This window comes from Rattus norvegicus, chromosome 16 (genome assembly GCF_021556685.1).
Source record: "Rattus norvegicus strain SHRSP/BbbUtx chromosome 16, alternate assembly SHRSP_T2T, whole genome shotgun sequence".
NCBI lineage: Eukaryota > Metazoa > Chordata > Mammalia > Rodentia > Muridae > Rattus > Rattus norvegicus.
The window spans coordinates 59,835,001-59,860,138 of NC_141549.1; the positions used below are offsets into that span (position 1 = coordinate 59,835,001).

The window sequence follows — 25,138 nt, forward strand, 5'->3', positions numbered from 1 at the left end:
CACTGGCTGGTCTGCCCTCTGTCCATCTAGCTAGATAGAAACAGGAAGCTCCTCACTGGCTGGTCTGCCCTCTGTCCATCTATCTAGATAGAAACAGGAAGCTTCTCACTGGCTGGTCTGCCCTCTGTCCATCTATCTAGATAGGAACAGGAAGCTTCTCACTGGCTGGTCTGCCCTCTGTCCATCTTGATAGAAACAGGAAGCTTCTCGCTGGCTGGTCTGCCCTCTGTCCATCTGGCACGCTGTGAGGAAACCAAGGCCACCCGCAATGGTAATAGCTGATCACCTCCACCACGGTCTTAGTATTTGTCTAACAAAACTTTCCAGACAAGAGAATTAACTGAATTTTCACCTCATTCACACTTCTTAAAGCCATACCAGCAAAGGAAAATCTGAGGAAAACAATTAAGGGATGTTACTGGAGGAGACCTGTGAGACAGAGTACCTCAGAAGAAAAAGAGTGGGGGAAAGAAAACAAACAAACAAGCAAACCAACCAACCAACTAAACACAGAGCCTAGAAATTACCTACCTGGCACAACAGAACAAAGAAGGGCTAAGGGATACTTGGCTCTGCAATGGTTAATACTTACGAGTCATGGAACAAAATACCAAATAGACTTACATAGATATAATTTCACTAAGAGGAGGAGGAAAATTTCTGACAGCTAAATCCTCATCTATTATACTAACAGACTATAATACTTGAAGAATATTCATATTCTTGAATATGAAATTCAAGAATAGCGCCATGTAACTACCATCACAAAGGTGAGTGGATGGTCAGCTACAGAAAGAGGATGACACAGCCTTCTGAAAACCGGCCATATGGGCATAAAGGTGAGTATGAGGCAATCTCTCATTTAAACATCACTTCAATTTCTGCAAACTATTTTTTAATTGTGACAAATGAAAATGTGCCAAGGTCACATACTATTTGTATACTTACTATGGAAATGTTGTTGAAGTAGGAGCTAAAACTGGAGGATTCTTCCAGAACTCATCCAAAAGACTTTGAATAATTTTTCCAAGATCTGAGTGCATTGTAAACTGAAATAACAGTAATACATAATGATAGAAACCCTCTCAAAAGCGGTAACAAAATTTCATGTGACTAAATTTCACTCTCAATCGTAACCAATGTCTGCAGGCAAGAATAAGTAGAAAAGGGACTGAAGTGATGGCTCAGTGGAGGACTTCATGTCTTTGCAGAGGCCCCAGGTTCAGTTCCAGGCATCTTCATGGCAGCTCACAGCTTTAAGTGCAGTTCTACGTGACCTCTGGCCTCTGTGGGCCCTGCATGCATATGGCGCACATACATGTAAGGCACAACAACACTCATACACATAAAATAAAGAATAAACAGAAAAACAAGAGCACTGTGTCAACATGACTTACAACACTTTCTGATAGAACAGTACTATAAATATCAGGTTAAAAGTCTATTCAGTCAGTAATGAGGCTAAAATACTCCCACACTTTGTGATAATTTGATTATTCAAAGGTAAATACTTAGGATATATTAAGTTTTACCTTGTCACATTATCCAACCACATTGTATCCAAACACTTCAAGTCACAGTATTAAGTATTCTCCAGGGAAATTTAAAATTACTAATTTCAAAATGAAAATGTCTGTACATTTCGTATTTCAAGAATAATACAAAAAAAAAGAATAATACAATAAATATGTTATATTACTCTGAAATAAACTATAGCACATACGTACATTGCTTACTAATGGAGAGGTAACATATAATCCTTGACTATCCATTAAGTGATGTCTTATTGGTGGATAAACACTAATCACTGGTTTTTCCTGAGGAAACTGTGGAGGAAGTAATCTAGAAAAGGAATAACATAAGAAAACATAAACAAATAAAAAAATTACATGTGACCATAATCCTAAAACAAAGTTATTTAAAAGCAAATTAAACCTTCACATTGACTAATATGCATTAATTCTTTTGTAAGAAGTGCCTTAGTATAGATTTTTGAGCAGATTGAAAATATACAAAAGGTTACATTTTGGCAATAAGATACTCAATACAATAGATTCTTTTTAATGTAGAATATAGACATCATGTATTACAGAATAGCCTTTATAGCATGTCAGTGAATTGATTTTAAAGATAATATAATTTAATAAATAAAATCTCAGCTAAAAACTAGGTTGTACCTTGTAGCAAGCAAATTATGCAAAACCCCATCTGGTTATTTAGAATATGGCTATCTGTGTGTGTGTGTGTGTGTGTGTGTGTGTGTGTGTGTGTGTGTGTGTGTTAAACTTATCGCTGAGCCTTCATTTAGGTCGCTCTTAAATGCTGCAATAACATCTCCCCTCACTCTGAGGTAAAATCATGTACTTTGAAGATCAAAGAGTTCTTAATTCAGAAAAGTGAAAACTTCAAACTGTTTTAAGCACTACAAAATTAAAGTTAGTTTATGAAACACTTTAATAGAAGTTTGTTAAATAAAGAACTGTTTTTCAAGTTTTGAACACTCAGGATATTTCCTTTTAAACTTCTCTGCTTACATATTGCAAGAAAATTACTTGTTGACAGCATTATCAAAAAAAAAAAACAAAAAACAAAAAAACAAAAAAAACAACAGCAACAACAAAAAAACCCAAAAAACAAAACTACGATTTTGTTGGCCTCTTCAAACCTGGACACTAGTTAAGAGAAATAAAATGAATTTATTTATATAGGTAGTTTTGTTTGTTTTGTCTGTTTTTTTATAGCTAAAGATTTTTAAAATAGTCTTGTAAAAGAGGCAATATGTGGTCTTTGGAGCCAACTAACCTGCGTATGTGTCTGCTGTCACTTTTTATGTTTATGTGTCTGTAATCTATCCTAGTGTGTAAGCTACTATACAGGTTCGTACAGCTCATACTTGGGAAGTTTTTTCCCAGCACTATCTGTCCGCTCTTCGGCTTGTTCCAAGAACACTGAGGAAGGCGTCCCATGCCCATGTGTTAGCAATGAGCCACGACAGCTGTTATTTCACTCAGCGAAGCACTAGTTTGTGTTACAGTTCCTTTGAATGAGTCCACTTAAACAGCTTATTTCTGATTATTAAGTAAAAGACAAAACAACAAAAAAAAAACCTAGTTCCTATTACATGAAGTATAAATTACAATTCTATTCCCACACTAATACTTTCAGGCTGCTAAGATAGAAAGCAAAAGTGAAAACCTATATATAGAAATAGAAAGCCATGCTACGTACATGTTAATGTTAATTGTCAGGTTGTTTACTGTGAATGGCAATCTGTATTCCACATCCTTTTGTATTTCAGCTATACTGTAAGAGAAAATTTAGAAAAAGAAAACAGAGGTCAATGTTATAAAACCATTAATATCAAATGCAGATGTTAAATGCTATAGTCTACTAAAACTTTTTAATTTTAATCACAGAACTTGAATATCTGATAACTTGTATCTAGAAGGAAAACTACCATAGTCGGAAAGGCTAACCAAATATGCAGGCAATGACATTCTGAACTATCCAAGGGGTAAGGGAAGGAGAATGTGGAAAACTCTAATCTGAGATGGATTTAATATAATTGTATCCTACTTCTCATTAGTACAAGCAACTGCAAGTCTTCTGGGTAATATGGGCCAACAAGATCTGTGTTCTGAAAACTGCCACTACCCAGCTTTACAGACAGCTGGGGATGAATTGCTTAAACCAAGAAGGCCAGATGAATGTATCTTGAAGTGGAAAGGTAACAGCTGCGGATTGCTTTCCATCTCTCTTCTTCCACAAAGAAGCCTGATTTTATTCTGAGTAATCTTTCTTGTAATTAGCTGTTGTTAGAGATTTAGTCCCATCCAATAAACATATAGGTTAGTAGTGAGGTGGAGTTCTAGAGAAGCAGCTTATAATGAAATTGACAGAACACACAACTAATAGGATTTCTGTCTGCCTTTCTTGCCTTCCTCCTACTTCCCCCTGGATGCCAGACTTGCACAGTAATAGCCACTTTGAGCCAGGAGTGACCCTGTAAGTGGGCATCAGGCATTACACAGGAATAAAACAAGTAGCTGGACTCCTTGATGAGTATGAAATTGTCAGCAAAAGTTTTGTTTGCTATTTTTCTTTGGCACAAGTCATACTCTATATAAGCCTTGAATGACCTTGAACTCCCAATGTAGATCAGGTTGGTCTTGATCTCACAGAAGTCCACCTGACTCTGTTCCCTGAGTGGTGATATTAAAAACAAGTGTAACTAAACCTCACTTAAGTTTATTTTACATGAGATCAAAATAAGCTTTTATCTCGTTTGAGCTACTACTTTGGGTGTTGTTATCACTATCAGAGGTGAGTTCCCAATAAAAGCCTTTATAACACCCTACAAGCAGTTTATCTTACTATTGATTATAAGCATGTTTACAATTAAAATCTACTAAGAAATATTAGGGAGCTCACTTGAAATGCTGGCATTCATGATGGTTTTAAGGGGAAACACACTAAGTAGTACTCAGTAGTTGATACTTAGTATTCAAGAATCTTTGAATGGACTAGCAAATGCATAATGACGTACTTCCTGTTATTTTAGTTATTTCAAATTAACAGCTTTCATAAAGCTTATTTATTTTTCTTATTATTGGACGATTATATTTTTAAGCCTTTAATAAAAACCTAGCCCTCAAGTATGTAAATCTTATGTACTCTGAAAGGTTCCTAAGTGTTGGTGTCCTAAGTATTACTTTTATATTGCTGTGATGCACCACGATGACCAAATCAATTTATTAAAAACAAACAAGGTTCCCGTAGGGGAGGGCCCAGGAGCGGCAGGACTGCTGCCTCTGAGACACCCCCGGAACCTGAAGGAAACAGACGGATAAACAGTTCTCTGCACCCAAATCCCGTGGGAGGGAGAGCTAAACCCTCAGAGAGGCAGACACGCCTGGGAAACCAGAAGAGACTGCACTCTGCATACACATCTCGGACTCCAGAGGAAAACACCAAACGCCATCTGGAACCCTGGTGCACTGAAGCTCCCGGAAACGGCGGCACAGATCTTCCTGGTTGCTGCTGCCGCGGAGAGCTCTTGGGTAGCACCCCACGAGCAAACTTGAGCCTCGGGACCACAGGTAAGACCAACTTTTCTGCTGCAAGTGACCTGTCTGGTGAACTCAAGACACAGGCCCACAGGAACAGCTGAAGACCTGTAGAGAGGGAAAACCACACGCCCGAAAGCAGAACACTCTGTCGCCATAACAGGCTGAAAGAAAACAGGAAAACAGGTCTACAGCACTCCTGACACACAGGCTTATAGGACAGTCTAGCCACTGTCAGAAATAGCAGAACAAAGTAACACTAGAGATAATCTGATGGCGAGAGGCAAGCGCAGGAACCCAAGCAACAGAAACCAAGACTACATGGCACCATCGGAGCCCAATTCTCCCACCAAAACAAACATGGAATATCCAAACACACCAGAAAAGCAAGATCTAGTTTCAAAATCATATTTGATCATGATGCTGGAGGACTTCAAGAAAGACGTGAAGAACTCCCTTAGAGAACAAGTAGAAGCCTACAGAGAGGAATCACAAAAATGCCTGAAAGAATTCCAGGAAAACATAATTAAACAAGTAGAAGCCCATAGAGAGGAGTCACAAAAATCCCTGAAAGAATTCCAGGAAATCATGAATAAACAAGTAGAAGCCCATAGAGAGGAGTCACAAAAATCCCTGAAAGAATTCCAGGAAAACACAATCAAACAGTTGAAAGAATTAAAAATGGAAATAGAAGCAATCAAGAAAGAACACATGGAAACAACCCTGGATATAGAAAACCAAAAGAAGAGACAAGGAGCTGTAGATACAAGCTTCACCAACAGAATACAGGAGATGGAAGAGAGAATCTCAGGAGCAGAAGATTCCATAGAAATCATTGACTCAACTGTCAAAGATAATGTAAAGCAGAAAAAGCTACTGGTCCAAAACATACAGGAAATCCAGGACTCGATGAGAAGATCAAACCTAAGGATAATAGGTATAGAAGAGAGTGAAGACTCCCAGCTCAAAGGACCAGTAAATATCTTCAACAAAATCATAGAAGAAAACTTCCCTAACCTAAAAAAAGAGATACCCATAGGCATACAAGAAGCCTACAGAACTCCAAATAGATTGGACCAGAAAAGAAACACCTCCCGTCACATAATAGTCAAAACACCAAACGCACAAAATAAAGAAAGAATATTAAAAGCAGTAAGGGAAAAAGGTCAAGTAACATATAAAGGCAGACCTATCAGAATCACACCAGACTTTTCGCCAGAAACTATGAAGGCCAGAAGATCCTGGACAGATGTCATACAGACCCTAAGAGAACACAAATGCCAGCCCAGGTTACTGTATCCTGCAAAACTCTCAATTAACATAGATGGAGAAACCAATTTATTCCATGACAAAAACAAATTTACACAATATCTTTCTACAAATCCAGCACTACAAAGGATAATAAATGGTAAAGCCCAACATAAGGAGGCAAGCTATACCCTAGAAGAAGCAAGAAACTAATCGTCTTGGCAACAAAACAAAGAGAAGAAAAGCACACAAACATAACCTCACATCCAAATATGAATACGACAGGAAGCAATAATCACTATTCCTTAATATCTCTCAACATCAATGGCCTCAACTCCCCAATAAAGAGACATAGATTAACAAACTGGATACGCAACGAGGACCCTGCATTCTGCTGCCTACAGGAAACACACCTCAGAGACAAAGACAGACACTACCTCAGAGTGAAAGGCTGGAAAACAACTTTCCAAGCAAATGGTCAGAAGAAGCAAGCTGGAGTTGCCATTCTAATATCAGATATAATCAATTTTAAACTAAAAGTCATCAAAAAAGATAAGGAAGGACACTTCATATTCATCAAAGGAAAAATCCACCAAGATGAACTCTCAATCCTAAATATCTATGCCCCAAATACAAGGGCACCTACATACGTAAAAGAAACCTTACTAAAGCTCAAAACACACATTGCACCTCATACAATAATAGTGGGAGATTTCAACACCCCACTCTCATCAATGGGACAGATCATGGAAACAGAAACTAAACAGAGACGTAGACAGACTAAGAGAAGTCATGAGCCAAATGGACTTAACGGATATTTATAGAACATTCTATCATAAAGCAAAAGGATATACCTTCTTCTCAGCTCCTCATGGTACTTTCTCCAAAATTGACCATATAATTGGTCAAAAAACAGGCCTCAACAGGTACAGAAAGATAGAAATAATCCCATGCGTGCTATCGGACCACCACGGCCTAAAACTGGTCTTCAATAACAATAAGGGAAGAATGCCCACATATACGTGGAAATTGAACAATGCTCTACTCAATGATAACCTGGTCAAGGAAGAAATAAAGAAAGAAATTAAAGACTCTTTAGAATTTAATGAAAATGAAGGTACAACATACCCAAACTTATGGGACACAATGAAAGCTGTGCTAAGAGGAAAATTCATAGCGCTGAGTGCCTGCAGAAAGAAACAGGAAAGAGCATATGTCAGCAGCTTGACAGCACACCTAAAAGCTCTAGAACAAAAAGAAGCAAATACACCGAGGAGGAGTAGAAGGCAGGAAATAATCAAACTCAGAGCGGAAATCAACCAAGTAGAAATAAAAAGGACCATAGAAAGAATCAACAGAACCAAAAATTGGTTCTTTGAGAAAATCAACAAGATAGATAAACCCTTAGCCAGACTAACGAGAGGACCCAGAGAGTGTGTCCAAATTAACAAAATCAGAAATGAAAAGGGAGACATAACTACAGATTCAGAGGAAATTCAAAAAAATCATCAGATCTTACTATAAAAGTCTATATTCAACAAAACTTGAAAATCTGCAGGAAATGGACAATTTCCTAGACAGATACCAGGTACTGAAGTTAAATCAGGAACAGATAAACCAGTTAAACAACCCCATAACTCCTAAGGAAATAGAAGCAGTCATTAAAGGTCTCCCAACCAAAAAGAGCCCAGGTCCAGACGGGTTTAGTGCAGAATTCTATCAGACCTTCATAGAAGACCTCATACCAATATTATCCAAACTATTCCACAAAATTGAAACAGATGGATCACTACCGAATTCCTTCTATGAAGCCACAATTACTCTTATACCTAAACCACACAAAGACCCAACAAAGAAAGAGAACTTCAGACCAATTTCCCTTATGAATATCGACGCAAAAATACTCAGTAAAATTCTGGCAAACCGAATCCAAGAGCACATCAAAACAATCATCCACCATGATCAAGTAGGCTTCATCCCAGGCATGCAGGGATGGTTTAATATACGGAAAACCATCAACGTGATCCATTATATAAACAAACTGAAAGAACAGAACCACATGATCATTTCATTAGATGCTGAGAAAGCATTTGACAAAATTCAACACCCCTTCATGATAAAAGTCCTGGAAAGAATAGGAATTCAAGGCCCATACCTAAACATAGTAAAAGCCATATACAGCAAACCAGTTGCTAACATTAAACTAAATGGAGAGAAACTTGAAGCAATCCCACTAAAATCAGGGACTAGACAAGGCTGCCCACTCTCTCCCTACTTATTCAATATAGTTCTTTAAGTTCTAGCCAGAGCAATCAGATAACAAAAGGAGGTCAAGGGGATACAGATCGGAAAAGAAGAAGTCAAAATATCACTATTTGCAGATGATATGATAGTATATTTAAGTGATCCCAAAAGTTCCACCAGAGAACTACTAAAGCTGATAAACAACTTCAGCAAAGTGGCTGGGTATAAAATTAACTCAAATAAATCAGTAGCCTTCCTCTACACAAAAGAGAAACAAGCCGAGAAAGAAATTAGGGAAACGACACCCTTCATAATAGACCCAAATAATATAAAGTACCTCAGTGTGACTTTAACCAAGCAAGTAAAAGATCTGTACAATAAGAACTTCAAGACACTGAAGAAAGAAATTGAAGAAGACCTTAGAAGATGGAAAGATCTCCCATGCTCATGGATTGGCAGGATTAATATAGTAAAAATGGCCATTTTACCAAAAGCGATCTACAGATTCCCATGCAATCCCCATCAAAATACCAATCCAATTCTTCAAAGAGTTAGACAGAACAATTTGCAAATTCATCTGGAATAACAAAAAACCCAGGATAGCTAAAACTATCCTCAACAATAAAAGGACTTCAGGGGGAATCACTATCCCTGAACTCAAGCAGTATTACAGAGCAATAGTGATAAAAACTGCATGGTATTGGTACAGAGACAGACAGATAGACCAATGGAATAGAATTGAAGACCCAGAAATGAACGCACACACCTATGGGCACTTGATTTTTGACAAAGGAGCCAAAACCATCCAATGGAAAAAAGATAGCATTTTCAGCAAATGGTGCTGGTTCAACTGGAGGTCAATATGTAGAAGAATGCAGATCTATCCATGCTTATCACCCTGTACAAAGCTTAAGTCCAAGTGGATCAAGGACCTCCACATCAAACCAGACACACTCAAACTAATAGAAGAAAAACTAGGGAAGCATCTGGAACACATGGGCACTGGAAAAAATTTCTTAAACAAAACACCAATCAATGGCTTATGCTGTAAGATCAAGAATCGACAAATGGGATCTCATAAAACTGCAAAGCTTCTGTAAGGCAAAGGACACTGTGGTTAGGACAAATCGGCAACCAACAGATTGGGAAAAGATCTTTACCAATCCTACAACGGATAGAGGCCTTATATCCAAAATATACAAAGAACTCAAGAAGTTAGACCGCAGGGAGACAAATAACCCTATTAAAAAATGGGGTTCAGAGCTAAACAAAGAATTCACAGCTGAGGAATGCCGAATGGCTGAGAAACACCTAAAGAAATGTTCAACATCTTTAGTCATAAGGGAAATGCAAATCAAAACAACCCTGAGATTTCACCTCACACCAGTGAGAATGGCTAAGATCAAAAACTCAGGTGACAGCAGATGCTGGCGAGGATGCGGAGAAAGAGGAACACTCCTCCATTGTTGGTGGGATTGCAGACTGGTACAACCATTCTGGAAATCAGTCTGGAGGTTCCTCAGAAAATTGGACATTGAACTGCCTGAGGATCCAGCTATACCTCTCTTGGGCATATACCCAAAAGATGCCCCAACATATAAAAAAGACACGTGCTCCACTATGTTCATCGCAGCCTTATTTATAATAGCCAGAAGCTGGAAAGAACCCAGATGCCCTTCAACAGAGGAATGGATACAGAAAATGTGGTACATCTACACAATGGAATATTACTCAGCTATCAAAAACAACGGCTTTATGAAATTCGTAGGCAAATGGTTGGAACTGGAAAATATCATTCTGAGTGAGCTAACCCAATCACAGAAAGACATACATGGTATGCACTCATTGATAAGTGGCTATTAGCCCAAATGCTTGAGTTACCCTAGATGCCTAGAACAAATGAAACTCAAGATGGATGATCAAAATGTGAATGTTTCACGCCTTCTTTAAAAGGGGAACAAGAATACCCTTGGCAGGGAAGAGAGAGGCAAAGATTAAAATAGAGACTGAAGTAACACCCATTCAGAGCCTGCCCTACATGTGGCCCATACATATACAGCCACCCAATTAGACAAGATGGATGAAGCAAAGAAGTGCAGACTGACAGGAGCCAGATGTAGATCGCTCCTGAGAGACACAGCCAGAATACAGCAAATACAGAGGCGAATGCCAGCAGCAAACTACTGAACTGAGAATAGAACCCCCGTTGAAGGAATCAGAGAAAGAACTGGAAGAGCTTGAAGGGGCTCGAGACCCCATATGTACAACAATGCCAAGCAACCAGAGCTTCCAGGGACTAAGCCACTACCTAAAGACTATACATGGACTGACCCTGGACTCTGACCTCATAGGTAGCAATGAATATCCTAGTAAGAGCACCAGTGGAAGGGGAAGCCCTGGGTCCTGCTAAGACTGAACCCCCAGTGAACTAGATTGTTGCGGGGAGGGCGGCAATGGGGGGGAGGGTGGGGAGGGGAACACCCATAAGGAAGGGGAGGGGGGAGGGGGATGTTTGCCCGGAAACCGGGAAAGGAAATAACACTCGAAATGTATATAAGAAATACTCAAATTAATAAAAAAAAAAAAAAAAAAAAAAAAAAAAAAAAAAAAAGAAAGGGATCCCTGCTAAGAGCAGCGGTCTTTCTTCATTGTTAAAAAAAAAAAAAAAAAAAAAAAAAAAAAAAAGTTATCTCTATTTTTAAAATATACATTTCTTTTGATGTTCTATAAACTGGGATGTTCAAATCAGCCAAAATATTTGTTTTAGTTATCTGGAGTTTTCCCTTTTATATTGTATTACGGTTCTCTGAAAAATTTTGATGTTTTAGTCTACTTTGTAGACATTATGGAGTATAAGAGAATTAAATACTACAGTGCAAGTGTAGCTTATTTTATATATCTAACCCTGAAGATTGGGATCAATTAAACAAACAAACAAACAAACAAAACATTTAAAAAGGGTCTTGTTCTGAGTTTCAGAGGATTAGCCCTGACCACCATGGTGGGGAGTACGGCAGAAAGCAGGTATGGTGCCATCTCTGTAGCTGAGAGCTTACATCTAATCTACAGTTGCAGGCAGGGAGAAGGTGGGCCTGGCATGGAACTTCTTAAACCCTGAATTTCCACTGCAGTGGTGCACCTCTTAGAATAGTGGTTCTCAACCTTCTTAATGCTACGGATGCTTTAATATAGCTCCTCATGTTGTGAGGACCTCCAACTGTAAAATTATTTACACTGTTACTTTATAACTGTAATTTTGCTATTATGAACTGTAATGTAAACACTGTTTTATGAGAGTCCTAAGTGACCCCTTCAAAAGGGTCATTCAACCCCAAAGGGTTCTTGACCCACAGGCTAACTGTCCTAATTCTTCCACTATCAAGTGAGGACCAAGCATTCACATATATGAGCCTACGGGAGCCATTCTCATGTAGACCACCACAATTGGGATGAAGCTATGGACAATGCGGTGTAAATAAGCTTTCCCTCTACTACTCTATGGAATTATGCTGTCACAAATAAGATGTGGGTAAGAATTTGATGGCTACTTTTCTCCTGCCATAACATTTGTAGAACCTTCTAGCACTAGGAAAGCTAACCAAAGGGAGGAAGCCTCCAGGTCAGAATCAGCTTGATTCTTTGTTCTATGACTAACGAATATGGTGTCTTTAGAAACAGGTATTAGAAGCCAGGGTGAGCCAATGGTTTCTCTGAGGCCCTGATGTATGGAAAAGGAATGTAGTTCCTTATCTAAAACTAGGAAAATGTGTGGCAAGGCCAATAGCAGTCTCAAGTGCAGGCCTAGGTGGGTGGGGGTGGGGGAGCTGTAACTTCTGATCCTGGGAACCCAACTCCCCCCACAAAAGGACTATGGTTATCAGTCCCAAGGCTATTTCTGTGTTCAGTTTATGACACACTTGAGATATCCTATGTTCTTTTTGTACAATATTGTTTGATTAGCTTCCTGCTGACTTTGCCCATTATGATAACTTCCTGCTGACTCTGCCTGTCCCATGCCCCCCCCCCCACATACACATACATCTGAAGATGCTGTGTTTCTTAATAGACTTGCTTGGCCTAAGGCAGAATAACCTGCTGGGCCATGTTGGCAGGGTCTTACCCTCAAATTCTGGTTGGAGGAAAAAAGTAATCAATCATATCCATCTATAAACCTTGAAAGCTACAATAATAATGGTTCAGTAAGGCATGTGCTCTGGTGGAATAAAGGCACAAGCATAATGAAAACCACTTTCTGATTGTTTTATATCCCTGACTACAACATGAAACCCATACCTAGCACTAATACAGGGACAAGAACCTGCAGCTAAAAAGGTCACAGGGCTAGGGGAGAACAGCTAAATGACATAGAAGTAAAGTGATTCCTACTGAGTTAATGTTGGATGCATAGATGAACACACCTCTCAAATCTTATCAGAAAGCTGCTATTTGCAATAGATGGCGATTAATAGAGACATACAACTGTCCAAGATAAAGAGAGTAAGGGACTAAGGAATGTTCAGCCCTAACTGGGACATCTACATCAAAAATCCTCTCCTCCCAAGGCTCAGGGACCACTGTGAAACAGAAGAAAAAAAAGACTCTAAGAGCTGAGGTGGTTGATAATACAAGAAAGCAATATCCTCCAGACACAGCAAGGCAGCTGTACATACGAATGCATAGCAATTGTGACAAGTATTATGTGCACAGAGGTCCTTGTGCTTACAGAGAAGCAGTAAGAGCACCAGGAATGTTAATCACACAGGCATGTCTCCTCAATGGAGGAGATAAAGTCAAATACATGCATTTCCATCCAGAAAGCTGAGAGTGGAGGTTGTTAATGACCTGGTGACCTTTTTGCTATCTGTGGAGGCAGACCTCACCCAAATTCCCCCAAATAATTATCTGAGACTCTCCCCTTCATAGACCATTACCTATCCTTAGGGGAGATGTCACATTACTTTATAATCTAGTATTGGACCAACCTCATGAACACATGTACTCTGTACATGAGTCTGTAAGTAGTCACACTTAAAGCTTTATTGTGCACCTGGAAATGGACTGATTATTGCCTGGAAACCTTTTCTGAAATTGTACCATGTTTTAAATGTTGACCATGAACTGTCTGGCATTAGACTCCCCAAGTGTCTGATCCAGGTTGATAAATTCGATCTGTATGGGGCAGGGGAAGAGGGCATCTTTCACTTCCCTGCCTGGATACCTGCAGGAACCCCCCTCACATGTGCACAAACTACATACAAGCTTCAGTCAGACAAAATAATAAAGTCCCCCTAATTGAGGGGGGTGGGACTATTAGCAACTGATAGCTGCTGGAAGAGGGAGAGCCGGCTTTCTTTAGGGCTTTCTGGTACATATGTTGGTAGGTAAGTCGACCAAGCTCTAGTGGAAGGCCACACATTCAAGAATGTATAGATAGCACACACTAGATAAAAGGACACAAAGTGAGTGAGTAGGGAAGGGGACAGACCTAGGAGGAGTATGGGGGAAATAAGTATGATCAAAATACATTGTACAGAACTCTCTAATAAAAATATAAGAAGATAGAAATAGGTGGATTCAAATAGGCAATCAGTATCAGAATATACATGATTTTTATGAAAGCTTCTCTTTGGGGACTGGTTTTAGTTGACACCATCCTCCCCTTTATTAATACCATTTAATTAAAACAAAGTCCTAATTTATCTTATTTTTCCAAACTACCAAGATGTCACTGCACAAGGAATGAATAGTGAAAGAAACTTCTATCAGTTCAAGTCAAGTAGAGTACTTTGTGACTGAAAGCAAGGGCGTATTAAAGACAGATTTTCTAGGTACAAATTCCACATAGACCATTTCACTTGGTGTGATGATTTTGAATAAGATTGACCCCTCTTGCCTCATATATTTGAATGCTTAGTCATCAAGGAGTAGAACGCTTTGTGAAGGATTAGGAGTTGTGGCATTGTTTGAGTAGGTACGGCCTACTTGGAAGAAGTGTGACACTGGAGGTAGGATTTGAGGTTTCAAAGCACATGCTAGGTCCAGTTTTCTCACTACTCATGCAAGCAGATCAGGGACAGCACCATACATGATGATAAATGGAATAAACCTCTGAAACTGTAAGCAAATCCCCAATTAAATACTTTCTTTTAATAAGAGTTGCATTGGTCATGGTGTCTGTTCACAGCAGTAGAATAATGACCAAGACCCTTGGTATCGGATCAAGTTAAAGTTAATGAACCTTTTTTTCTAGTGAGAGATGGTGATATTAGATCATAGAGGCCTTGCGATATTGTCTGATTAAACAAGATCATTTATGTAGAGGCTTCAGAAGATTACTTGACAAATTACTGCTCAATGTGTTGATATTTTTAAAGAAAGCATTTACTTTATAAAATTCACCTAAGTTGTACCTCTTGGATTCATGGTAATAAAATTTAACTCCCTAAGATTTTCAGTCATTTTTTTCTGAATTTTATTTAAAAAAAAAAATCACAGGAAACATTAAAATGCAAACTACCAGTAGAGGGAAATAGTCATAGTCCTACACAGCTGTAAGACTTATAAATCACAATAATGACCAGCACGTCAAGTTATCCATAAGGTGCAATGGTGGCATTAATATCTTGGCACTAACCAACAGATGACGAATCAGACCTAAGGCCTGCTCAATATTAGAGAAATCATGCCAGCACTGGAAACCTAGCAACTACCCAGGCTAGTGATGCCGTGGGTGGGTCTTGGTGGAGAACCTGCTACCTCCACTTTACTAAACCAGGATAATTCCTAAGGGTTCTAAATACTTATCCTTATACCTGCACATAAATGTGGCTCTCACTTCTCATCAAAGAAGTCTCTCTTTGTAATAGACAGAACTATTAGAGAAATCTATAACTGGTCAAAATGCGGGGAACAACTACTCTTGGGGTACTCAGCCCAAATAGATGTCTAGAGCACAACATTTGCACCTCAGGCTCAGGGAATGTCCTGGAAGAGGGAGCAGGATTGTAAAAGTCAGAGAAGCAGAAAAGCTGCTGTGTCTCCTAAAAATGACAGGGAAGTTTCACTCATTGTAACAATGGGCTAAACAAGAGGCTAACAACAGCAGTAGACACACTAATGCAGAAAGGGGAAAACTCAGGGAGCCTTCCTTGCATGTAGAAGGGAATGCCCTACCACTTAAGTTTCACTTCAAGTGTTTCTAAACCTTTGGAGCTATATAAATCTAGAATATAAAATGTTTGGTCTGGTAAGATGGATCAACAGTTGAGAGCAGTTCTTCCTCCTGTAGGAGACCTGGACTCAGTTCCAAGCACCCAAATGGCTGCTCACAGCCATCTTTAAGTACAGTTCCAGGGGATCCAATGCCCTTTTCTCACTGTGAGTAACACACACACACACACACACACACACACACACACACACACACACACAAAATGCACTTACATGCATGCAAGCAAAACACTCATACACATAAAAGAAGAAAACCTATAAATTTTTTAAACTTCTGTTAGTCAGAACACATAATTGGCCTCATGTTTTGGTAGTTCCTAAACATGAATCTAAAATACATATTAGTTATGGCTAAAAGTTGTCTTTAAAAATTAAGCAATTATTTATTGTTTGGTTTCTATTTACTGTTAATAAGGATTTCCCTAAATATAGTAAAACTGAGCAGATACTATGTACCCAGTAATTTTCAGGAAAATGGGAATACTGAAATGGCCGTACCTCTACAGGAGCATACAGCTTGATGGGAAAGTTGGGTAACTCTCAGGAAGAACAGTTCAAGATACAACATATATTCTACTCCTACAGTACTAGATAATTCAAATTATCATTTATAAGTACATATCTCAAAAGAATCCATTTACTACATAAATCTTAAAAAAATAATCAAATGATTTCTAAAAAGTAAATCAATAACAGCATGAAAAGCAAATATTAGCATAGGCAGACATGAAAATGTAAGGAAGCTTGCAAGATAAAAGATGACAGGCAGGCCGGTGGTGCACGTCTGTAATGTCAACACTTGGGTGGAAGAAGCAGGAGGATCAGCACTGTCAAGGTCGGCCTGGCCAGACAGGGCAACACAGTGAAACCTTTTTTAAAGGACAGAACAATTAAAAAAAAAAAAAAAAAAAAGAAGTACCTTCACCCACACAATGTGACCAATGCAAAGAGAGGAGCAGCAACGTGAGATACTCCAAAGCCTGGAATCCAGCCCATGCAAAACAAGGACAGACTGGGAGAGGGAAGGCCCCTTCTCCTGTCTCTGCGTGTTCCAGTGGACACAGGAGAGAGATCTTCCTGAGGAGAATATGCTGAGACAGACTAGAAAGGCAGTGCTGCAAGAAGGCATAGAAGCAGCCATTATTTCCCTTCTGTCACACAGGCAAGTTAAAGTGAACAGATGACGAAACCACAAACAAGTGGAAAGGAATCGCAAAAGCAGAAATAAGAGCATCAGAAAGCTTTCAAAGGGGAAAAAATATTAGAAGGCAGGAACCTAACTCAACAGACCAAAAAAAAAAACAAAAACAAAAACTCAAGGAAACAAAAAGATTTCAAATTTGTTTGCTTAATATCTTCATAAGAACAAATGAATAAGCATGTACATATATCAGTATAAATATGCAGTTGATATGAACATGAAAAACTAAGAATTTTAAAATAACTTAAGTAACTGCCGTATGTTATTTGAAAATACTTCGGTCTAAAACAGTCTCAGCAATGTTCAAAACAGACATGATAATGACTGTGGACACAGAAGACACTAGTGGAGAACAGAGCGGTAGAACTTCCCTGAAGTACATTTAAAAGTCAACTAAGACTTAGTGACCAGGAAACGGGAATTGGAGAACACACTCTTGAAAAGGCTTCACATGCAAAATAAAACAGAATATCTGCTACAGTTAGGTTGGAAATGTTCTCCAAAGGCCTGTGAGACAAAGGTTTGGTCCCCACATTGGTACTGGGAGAGGGAAGCCTACAAAGTGGCCCACTGACTGAAGGATTTAGGTTACTACAAGCATGTGCCTTAAAGAAGATTATAAGACTAGAGTTTCTTATTCTGGTTTTAACCCTGCTATCCAGAGAAGAGTGGTGCAGGATGTTGCTCTCACAAAGTGCTGCTCACCACTGCCCAGAAAACAGAGCAGACCAGTCAGAAACGGAAACCTCCTACTGTCCCAGTGAACAACATTGGATCTTTTCATTTTTTAATGAGGTCAACCTCTTTAACAACTAAATCTTTACTACAACTCTGTTTCCACTTCTGAGAAAAGGTTTTACCATGTTTTCTAGGCAGACCTTAAACATATGATGTTCCTACCTCTGTCTGTTGAAAGCTGGGACTCCCACCACACGTGGCAGCTTTTGGTTATACCTTTTAAACATGCTCCTTTTCTGGCTAGTCTCAAAGTTTCCCAGTTCTTTCTTTCAAATGTGTTTGCTTTCAATAGTATCCATGCTGCTGCCTGAGTGCTGTGCTGTTTTGAGATTTCCTACATCAAAAGCACCTCTCCATTCACTCTGAGCTCAATTTCGCATAAAGTTTCACCAAGTTTCTGCTTGGTGATTGCCTCTGGTCAGATACCCTAAAGCTCCCACCTCATCAGCTTGACTTCTACTATCTCTGCATTTCACTATCACCAGTCTGGTCTTCTGAACTAGGTGCCCATTAAGTTCTAGCTATACCATCCTAGGTTTTCACAAGCCCTTGCTCCAAATTTTCCCAAACCAATTCCAGTGGCTTTTCCACACTGTCTTAGGAACAGTCACACAAAGACTACTTCTCAGTAGCTTAATTTTAGCTCACAGTTGAGATTTTAGCCCATGATTGGCTGGCTGACCCCTTTTGAGGGAGGGCTATGAAGAGCTCAACATCTCCTTATTCTTCCTCTTATGAAACGTTTTACTGCAACAAGTTAACCTCAAATGCCTATAGTGGCTAGGAAATGCATGTGAATATACAGTTTCTTATACAATAGAGAATGGTAAAATAGGGAGAGGCAGGCCTAGCAGAGGACATTTACTGTTAACTTGAAGTAAATGTTGTTGCCAGATGTTCCTATTTCTAAAGAAAAGTTAGAAGAGTCATGATGGGGGTTAGGGGTATGCATTACATTTAATTTTGATGCTCCAAAAATAAAGTCTTTCAAAAGAATGTCGGAGACTTGGAAATTTTAACATAAAGTTTCAGCTTTAATTTCTGAATATGAATCCTTTAATAAAAATAATAGATAAGTTAAAGGACAACATGTATCCTCTTATTACAAGTTTGTTATGGTTCAATGTTTGTGAGTCTTACAAACTGAGAGTAAAATCTGTAGACTTACTAGAAACCAGTAAGCTAAAGGGTACAAGCATTACACTGTGAACAAAGAATAATACTTAAAGCTGTCATCAGCAACTACACAAAAGCTGACTCAGGGAAGGTACAGGATTTAGGTTTGAATAATCAAAAAGGGCTCTGTGATCCATGTAGCAATACAGAGTACCAAAGGAGATGATATAAAGACTATGAAGATTGACATTGCTATAGTTTTGCTACAGGTTTTAGATCTTGAATGTTTGCAAAAGGCCCATGTGCAGACATGTTAGATCAGAAATTATGATGCTACTTGAGACAGGAGAGAACCTTCAGATGGGGTTGCCTAACAGAGGAAGCTAGGGAAATGGACATGTACTTGAGGGCTCTGGCCTCTCATCTCTCTTTGACTCCAAGCTGTCACAGCAGAATTTCCTCTGCCACATATTCCTACTATGATATGTTTTAGCCAGAGATTGAACAGTTCAGCAAGAGGGTCAACACTGCTTAAGCCTCTGAACTTGTGAAATCAAAGAAGTCTTCCCTATCTTTGTGTGCTTGGGTACCCAGTGTACGTGTGTATATGAAGGTGAGCCTCTGATATTGTTCCTAAGGACAGCAGTCTAACTTGGTTTTGAGGTAGGCCTTCTCTCTGAACTTGGCACTTCCTGGAAAGGCTAAGCTGACTAGCCAGTGAACCAGATACATACATACATACATACATACATACATACATACATACATACATACACACACACACACACACACACATACATCTGACCCCTGCATCCACCCCATCACTAAGATTATACATAAGAACCACAGACAGAAAATGAATAACTGGAAGAGCTTAATGTTTTACAAACAGACTGTGCATCTAGTATGTGTTAGAACTACAACCAGAAATCTAGGACATTTTCCTTACAAAGCTTCTATTTCAGCAGTTCTCAACCTGTGGGGCTTTACCCCTTTGGGGACTGAATGACCCTTTCACAATGACCACATATGACCATCAAAAAATACAGATATTTACATTACAATTCACACTGGTAGCAAAATTACAGTCATGAAGTAGCAACAAAAACAGTTTTATGGTCGGGGTCACCACAACATGAGGAAATGTATTAAAGGGTCACAGCATTAGGAAGGTTGAGAACCACTGCTCTATTCCTTTGTGCGCCCCCTACAGGTCTACAATGCTAGGATTCATTTTGTTTTGTGCCTTTAAGAATGCCATCACATTGAAAGTCTTGAGGAATCAGCTGACTTTCTAGGCTGAGTAGAGCAAAGAGCAGCCAGTTCAGTGGTCCCAAGGCATGTACGGATTACAGGGCACCACCCAGCTGTAGCTCTGGACTTCTTGCCTTTCTGTCATTAGGAGTCTATTAGCTGTACAAAAGAAAATTACAATTCTGTAAGCCATCACAAACAACTTAATATACTCTTGTTGAATATGCAATCAAAACAGCACTCCCACTGTTATAAAATTAATGCAGAAGCCTTTTACCTGGGAGACCCAGTTAAAGATAATAAAGATGGCTTATTACTTGTATAACTTTGAATTTACAGTTAATTATAAATAATAATTACTACTTATAACATAGCTTTAGGTTGTTTTAGAGATAAAGAAATTAATAAAGAGGCTAATTAACTTTAGATATTGACAAAAGAGAGACCTGTTTGGAACAGACATTATTACCTCATGCATTTATAGTATTTTCTAACTGTGGGTACAACACAGAAAAATTCTACTAATAGTTTCACTTCTGGAAACCTTCATATTAGCCTAGTTACCAAGGATCATCACAGACACATGTTCTGAAAAAGAGTGTGAAAGTCACATCACTAGTGAGAAATTATTTATCCTAAACACTAAGTACCACAGAGGTAAGGAGGTTTGAGCCAGAGTTGATTAATTTAGCAGGAAAATCTTGTCCATCTATTTTACATTATTTGTCAGCCCCCAATCACAATTCAAATCAGTTTCAGGAGTCCCATGAACACAACAGTATCTAAAACACGAGACGCATTTTCCCTCCCATTTGATTTTCTTCCCACGCAGCTCTATATTATTGAGAAAACCTGGACTTTCCCTCTGACTTCTATTTATCAAGAGTCCTACCTCCCAGTACTGTGTAAGCAGAGGCAGATGGCTCCCTGTGAATGAAAGAGTGAGTGAATGAACGAACAAATGAAGGAGAAGACCACAAAAAGAGGAAGATGAGGAAGGGAAGAAGAGGAAGGGAGGAAGAAGAGGAAGAAGAGGAAGAGGAGGAGGAGGAGGAGGAGGAGGAGTCCTACTCCCTTGACAAAAGAGATGAGAGTGTGAGTTAAGATCATCACTGATTATTTATACCTTGAGGCTTGAAAGCACCTCCCAAGTTAGATTATAAACAGAACACATACAGGTGTTCTTTAAAGAATTCAGAGGAAAAGGAAAGGAAAGCAGGAATCTCTTCCGAAGTATACTTTTTCAAGGAGTTAGAAGAATTTATTTTTCTACATGTGAACTCAGAAGTTTTAGTGCAGTGGTTCTCAACCTGTGTGGATGGTAAACCCTTTGGGAATTAAATGACCCTTTTACAAGGGTCAAGTCACATAAATAGCGTGAATATCAGATATTTACATTATGATTCACACCAGTAGCAAAATTGCGATATGAAGTAATAACGAAAATTGTTTATGGTTGGGGGTCAGCACAACATGTGGAGCTGTATTAAAGGGTCGCAGCATTAGGAAGGTTGAGAACCACTGTTTGAGTAGTAGTGGATAGTGTGATTATTATTATCTAGAAGATTAGTTCTTGAGTCCAGGCTACAGAACTTCCACTTTCACTTTCATAGCAGACTTAAATGTGTCCTCTTGCTTTGGTTAAACCCCTTTAGTATTTTATGACAGTTTCATTCATTTGAAAAAAAAAAAAAGCTATGAAATACACCTAATCTTTTGTTAAAGTGTTTAAGAGAGTCTTAAATGCTTAGAATTATTCATATCTAATTCGTAAGTTTAAAGAATTTCAATTAAAATCTCAAGAACTTACAAGAATCAAATACTTAGGGTTGTTATGTATGTGTAGATAATGTCACCTGTCCAAAAGTTCTACTTCAAAGATTAGTACACAAAATTGTTTTGCATCCATTTAAGGGTACTTACTGATCCTTTTAAACCAACTCCAGAACTCCTTCAATGAATAATTACCACTTTATTAACTCTATCTGGGACCAAAGTACAAACTTCAGATCACTTCCCCCATGTACTAGTCTTAGCAGTAAAGAGACTCTAGTGTTGGGGCTGGAGAGATGGCTCGATAGTTAAGAGCACTGACTGCTCTTCCAGAGGTCCTGAGTTCAATTCCCAGCAACCACATGGTGGCTCACAGCCATCTGTAATGGGATCTGATGCCCTCTTCTGCTGTGTCTGAAGATAGCTACAATGCACTCATATGCATAAATAAAAAAAAAAAAAAGAGAGAGAGAGAGACTCTAGTGTTTCAAAAGTCCCATCTTTTCTCCCAAGAATAAAAAATCAAGAACATTACTAACAGAAAAGAGTAAAGGTTAAGGAACAGTAGGACTAACAGAGTCTACAAGTTTCCAAGTTGACACAGGGCGGAAACCTTTGTCAAGTTTCTCCAAAGTCAGTCACCTTATTTTACACTATCTTGCAAATGTAGCTTGTAAAGGTGTTTGGGGTTTGTTTGCTTATTTGGTTTTTGTTTTCAAAGCAGGGTTTCTTTGTATAGCTCTAGTTATCCTGGACTCTGCTGTGAAGGTTAGCAACAAACAAACAAACAAACAAACAAACAAACAAACCACCATTGAGAGTGAGGCTGACTTGTGTTAGAGTTCAGAAATTGCTAAGTACCTTAAACTAAGGGAGACTTGAAGACTTAGGAGCAAATTCTGCTGCCTTCCTATTTCTTAATCCGCATTTTCCTCTGAAAGTAGTCATAAAAACAAGAGTTTCCTTTCCTCGTGGATGATGAAAGGAACCTAACACCTAGAAAGGCTACTCTCAGAAAATCCTCTTTCTAGAGGAGAGGAGCTCTGTCCCTCTGACCAGGTAGAAGGAAGGCTACACACAAGTAGAGATAAGAACAGGGAGAGTGGCAGCACTTGGGATGCAGACAGCTAAATCCCTGAGTTTAAGGCTACCCAGGCCTACAGAGAGGGCAAGTAGAGCTATACAGGGAAACCCTGCTTTGAAAACCAAAAACAGGGGTTGGGGATTTAGCTCAGTGGTAGAGCACTTGTCTAGGAAGCGCAAGGCCCTGGGTTCGATCCCCAGCTCCGAAAAAAAGAACCAAAAAAAAAAAAAAACAAACAAACAAACAAACAAAAAAAAACCCCAAAAACAAATAGGCAAACAAACGCCAAACACAGGACTTGGTACGTTCCTCCATTTCAGTCAACTACCATTAGATCATGCCCTTTTGTCCAAACACATTCCTACCCACCTGCCTATTCCTAAGAACAAAACGGTTTCCCTGGGACTCTTGGTCTTCATTTCTGAAAGCTCAACGCCACATAAAATTTTGCTTAAATAAGTCTATATGTTTCTCTCGTGTAGCCGACCTAAAGCTTTAAGAGCATGCATGGATCATGACCTTGTGAGCAGGGGAAAAGCCATCACACCTAATACTTGAAGAACTTTATGAATTTAATTTTCCACAATGAAACCACCAATAAAGGATGGCTACTCTTTTCTACTTAAAAAGACATTAAATTAGACTTTGTGAAACTTTCCTACAACGAAGAATGAATGAGACAACCAAGAAACTCAGATCGGTCAGCAACAGGCCTCATTCAAACTGATGTTGCAGTGAATTTTTCTTTTGACAATTTCATTTAAAACAAATGGAGATTATAGCTTATTTGCTTGGTGAAAAAAATGGATGTGTAATACAAAAATAGCCCCTGACAGTGTTTTCACTAACTCAATATTATCTCACAGATGTGTGTATATATGTATATATACATATATTAGTATTATATAATACAGTAAAAATATTACACATTATGTGTAAAATGTGAGAAGGCTTTTGAAAATCTAGAGTTTAATCATGTTGGCCTCTATACATAAAATATGCTGTGAAGCTGTTAATTAATTGTAAAACTAAAATATTGCAAAGCAGCTCTAATATTTGAAAACCTGTAGCAGCCACGGTCATATCTACTTTAAACAAAAAGATTGCAGCAAATGACTTTACAGCTTTTTTAAAGTCGAAATAATCTGAATTCCTGTATTTCTAGTTAGACTACGATACAATAAGCAAACTCAAAAGACAAACTCATATGATATATGGCAAGTCCTAAATGTGGAGCTAAATACAAGAAAGTGAGAAGTCTAAAGACTCTTACAAGACAGAGAGAGGTTATTGGAACAGGGTGAGCTCTAATTACAGATTCAAAAGGATTATCACCAGGACAGAGTTAACTAAAAACACTGGCTTCCCTTTCCTTCGATGTTGCAACAGTTTAATTTCTCACTTTGTAAAACTTGGGAATTATCTTCCCAAACTGTCTCTAACCAAGTGTTAGCATATTAACAATTCGATGCAAGGCTACAATCATCGGTGGATCAAAAGGAAAATTAGCGTGGAAGCTAGGGATGCTGAATATAGATAACTATCTCCGTGGAGATGAGAAAGTCAAGAGAAGGGCTGAACAGCAGTGGGCCACCAGCGACACACTCGGGAAGCAAGCGCCTAACCCATTGGAAGGACTATCAACAGGAGGCAGCTGGCGGAGCGGCCTGAGGAGCTGCACCGGTGTTGCAGGCAGCCCGCCCTCCTGTCCTACTTTACCCTCGGTCAAAGCCACCAGTCACCTGGAATGGGAGTTCCGGAGTGACTCGATCAGCCGCTGCTTCTGCTGCTGAAGACTGGTGAGGCCGGCAGGGGACCCGGCCGCGGAGGATGACGCGCTCTTGGTCAGGGGAAAGAGCCAGCTCATCCTCCTCGGGTCCCCGGGCCCGAGGCCCTAGAAGGTTCCGGCCTGCTCTTCCTCGCTTAGCCCAGTGGTTCCTCAGCGACCGAGCACGGCCGGGACCAGGCGCCAGGGGCCGCGCCTTCTCCGACACGCCGTACTCGCGAGTCCCAGGCTCCAGCCGGATTAGTTATCTCTGCGGACGGCTGGAAAAGGGCGACTCGCCTGCTGGACAGGACCCGGTGCGCTCTCGGCCAACACCACCCGGTCAGTTAGCTAGGCCCGTCGCCTGTCCGGGAGCTCCCCTGCCCAGCGTCAGTCACCTGCCCGGCCCGCCTCCTGAG

The 25,138-nt window shown here is 39.4% G+C and overlaps 2 protein-coding genes across 4 annotated transcripts in view; one reads left to right on the plus strand and one right to left on the minus strand.

Annotated features, from left to right (window-relative positions):
* The window catches only part of Vps37a (VPS37A subunit of ESCRT-I), a 42,820-nt gene extending 17,685 nt beyond the window's left edge, over window positions 1-25,135 (minus strand). For 3 of the 4 annotated variants that reach the window (XM_087587913.1, XM_087587915.1, XM_087587912.1), the window contains exons 1-4: window positions 24,697-25,135; window positions 3,229-3,303; window positions 1,728-1,842; window positions 949-1,049 (exon numbers count right to left, since the gene is read on the minus strand). In XM_087587913.1, coding sequence (XP_087444039.1) covers window positions 949-1,049; window positions 1,728-1,842; window positions 3,229-3,303; window positions 24,697-24,821 — 416 coding nt within the window. In that variant the 5' untranslated portion in view covers window positions 24,822-25,135. The remainder of the gene's footprint in view (window positions 1-948; window positions 1,050-1,727; window positions 1,843-3,228; window positions 3,304-24,696) is intronic. The other variant, NM_001024867.1, reaches the window with a different exon arrangement.
* Window positions 1-25,138, plus strand: part of Erich1 (glutamate-rich 1) — a gene marked incomplete at its 5' end in the record, with an annotated part of 52,793,804 nt that overhangs the window by 28,964,441 nt on the left and 23,804,225 nt on the right.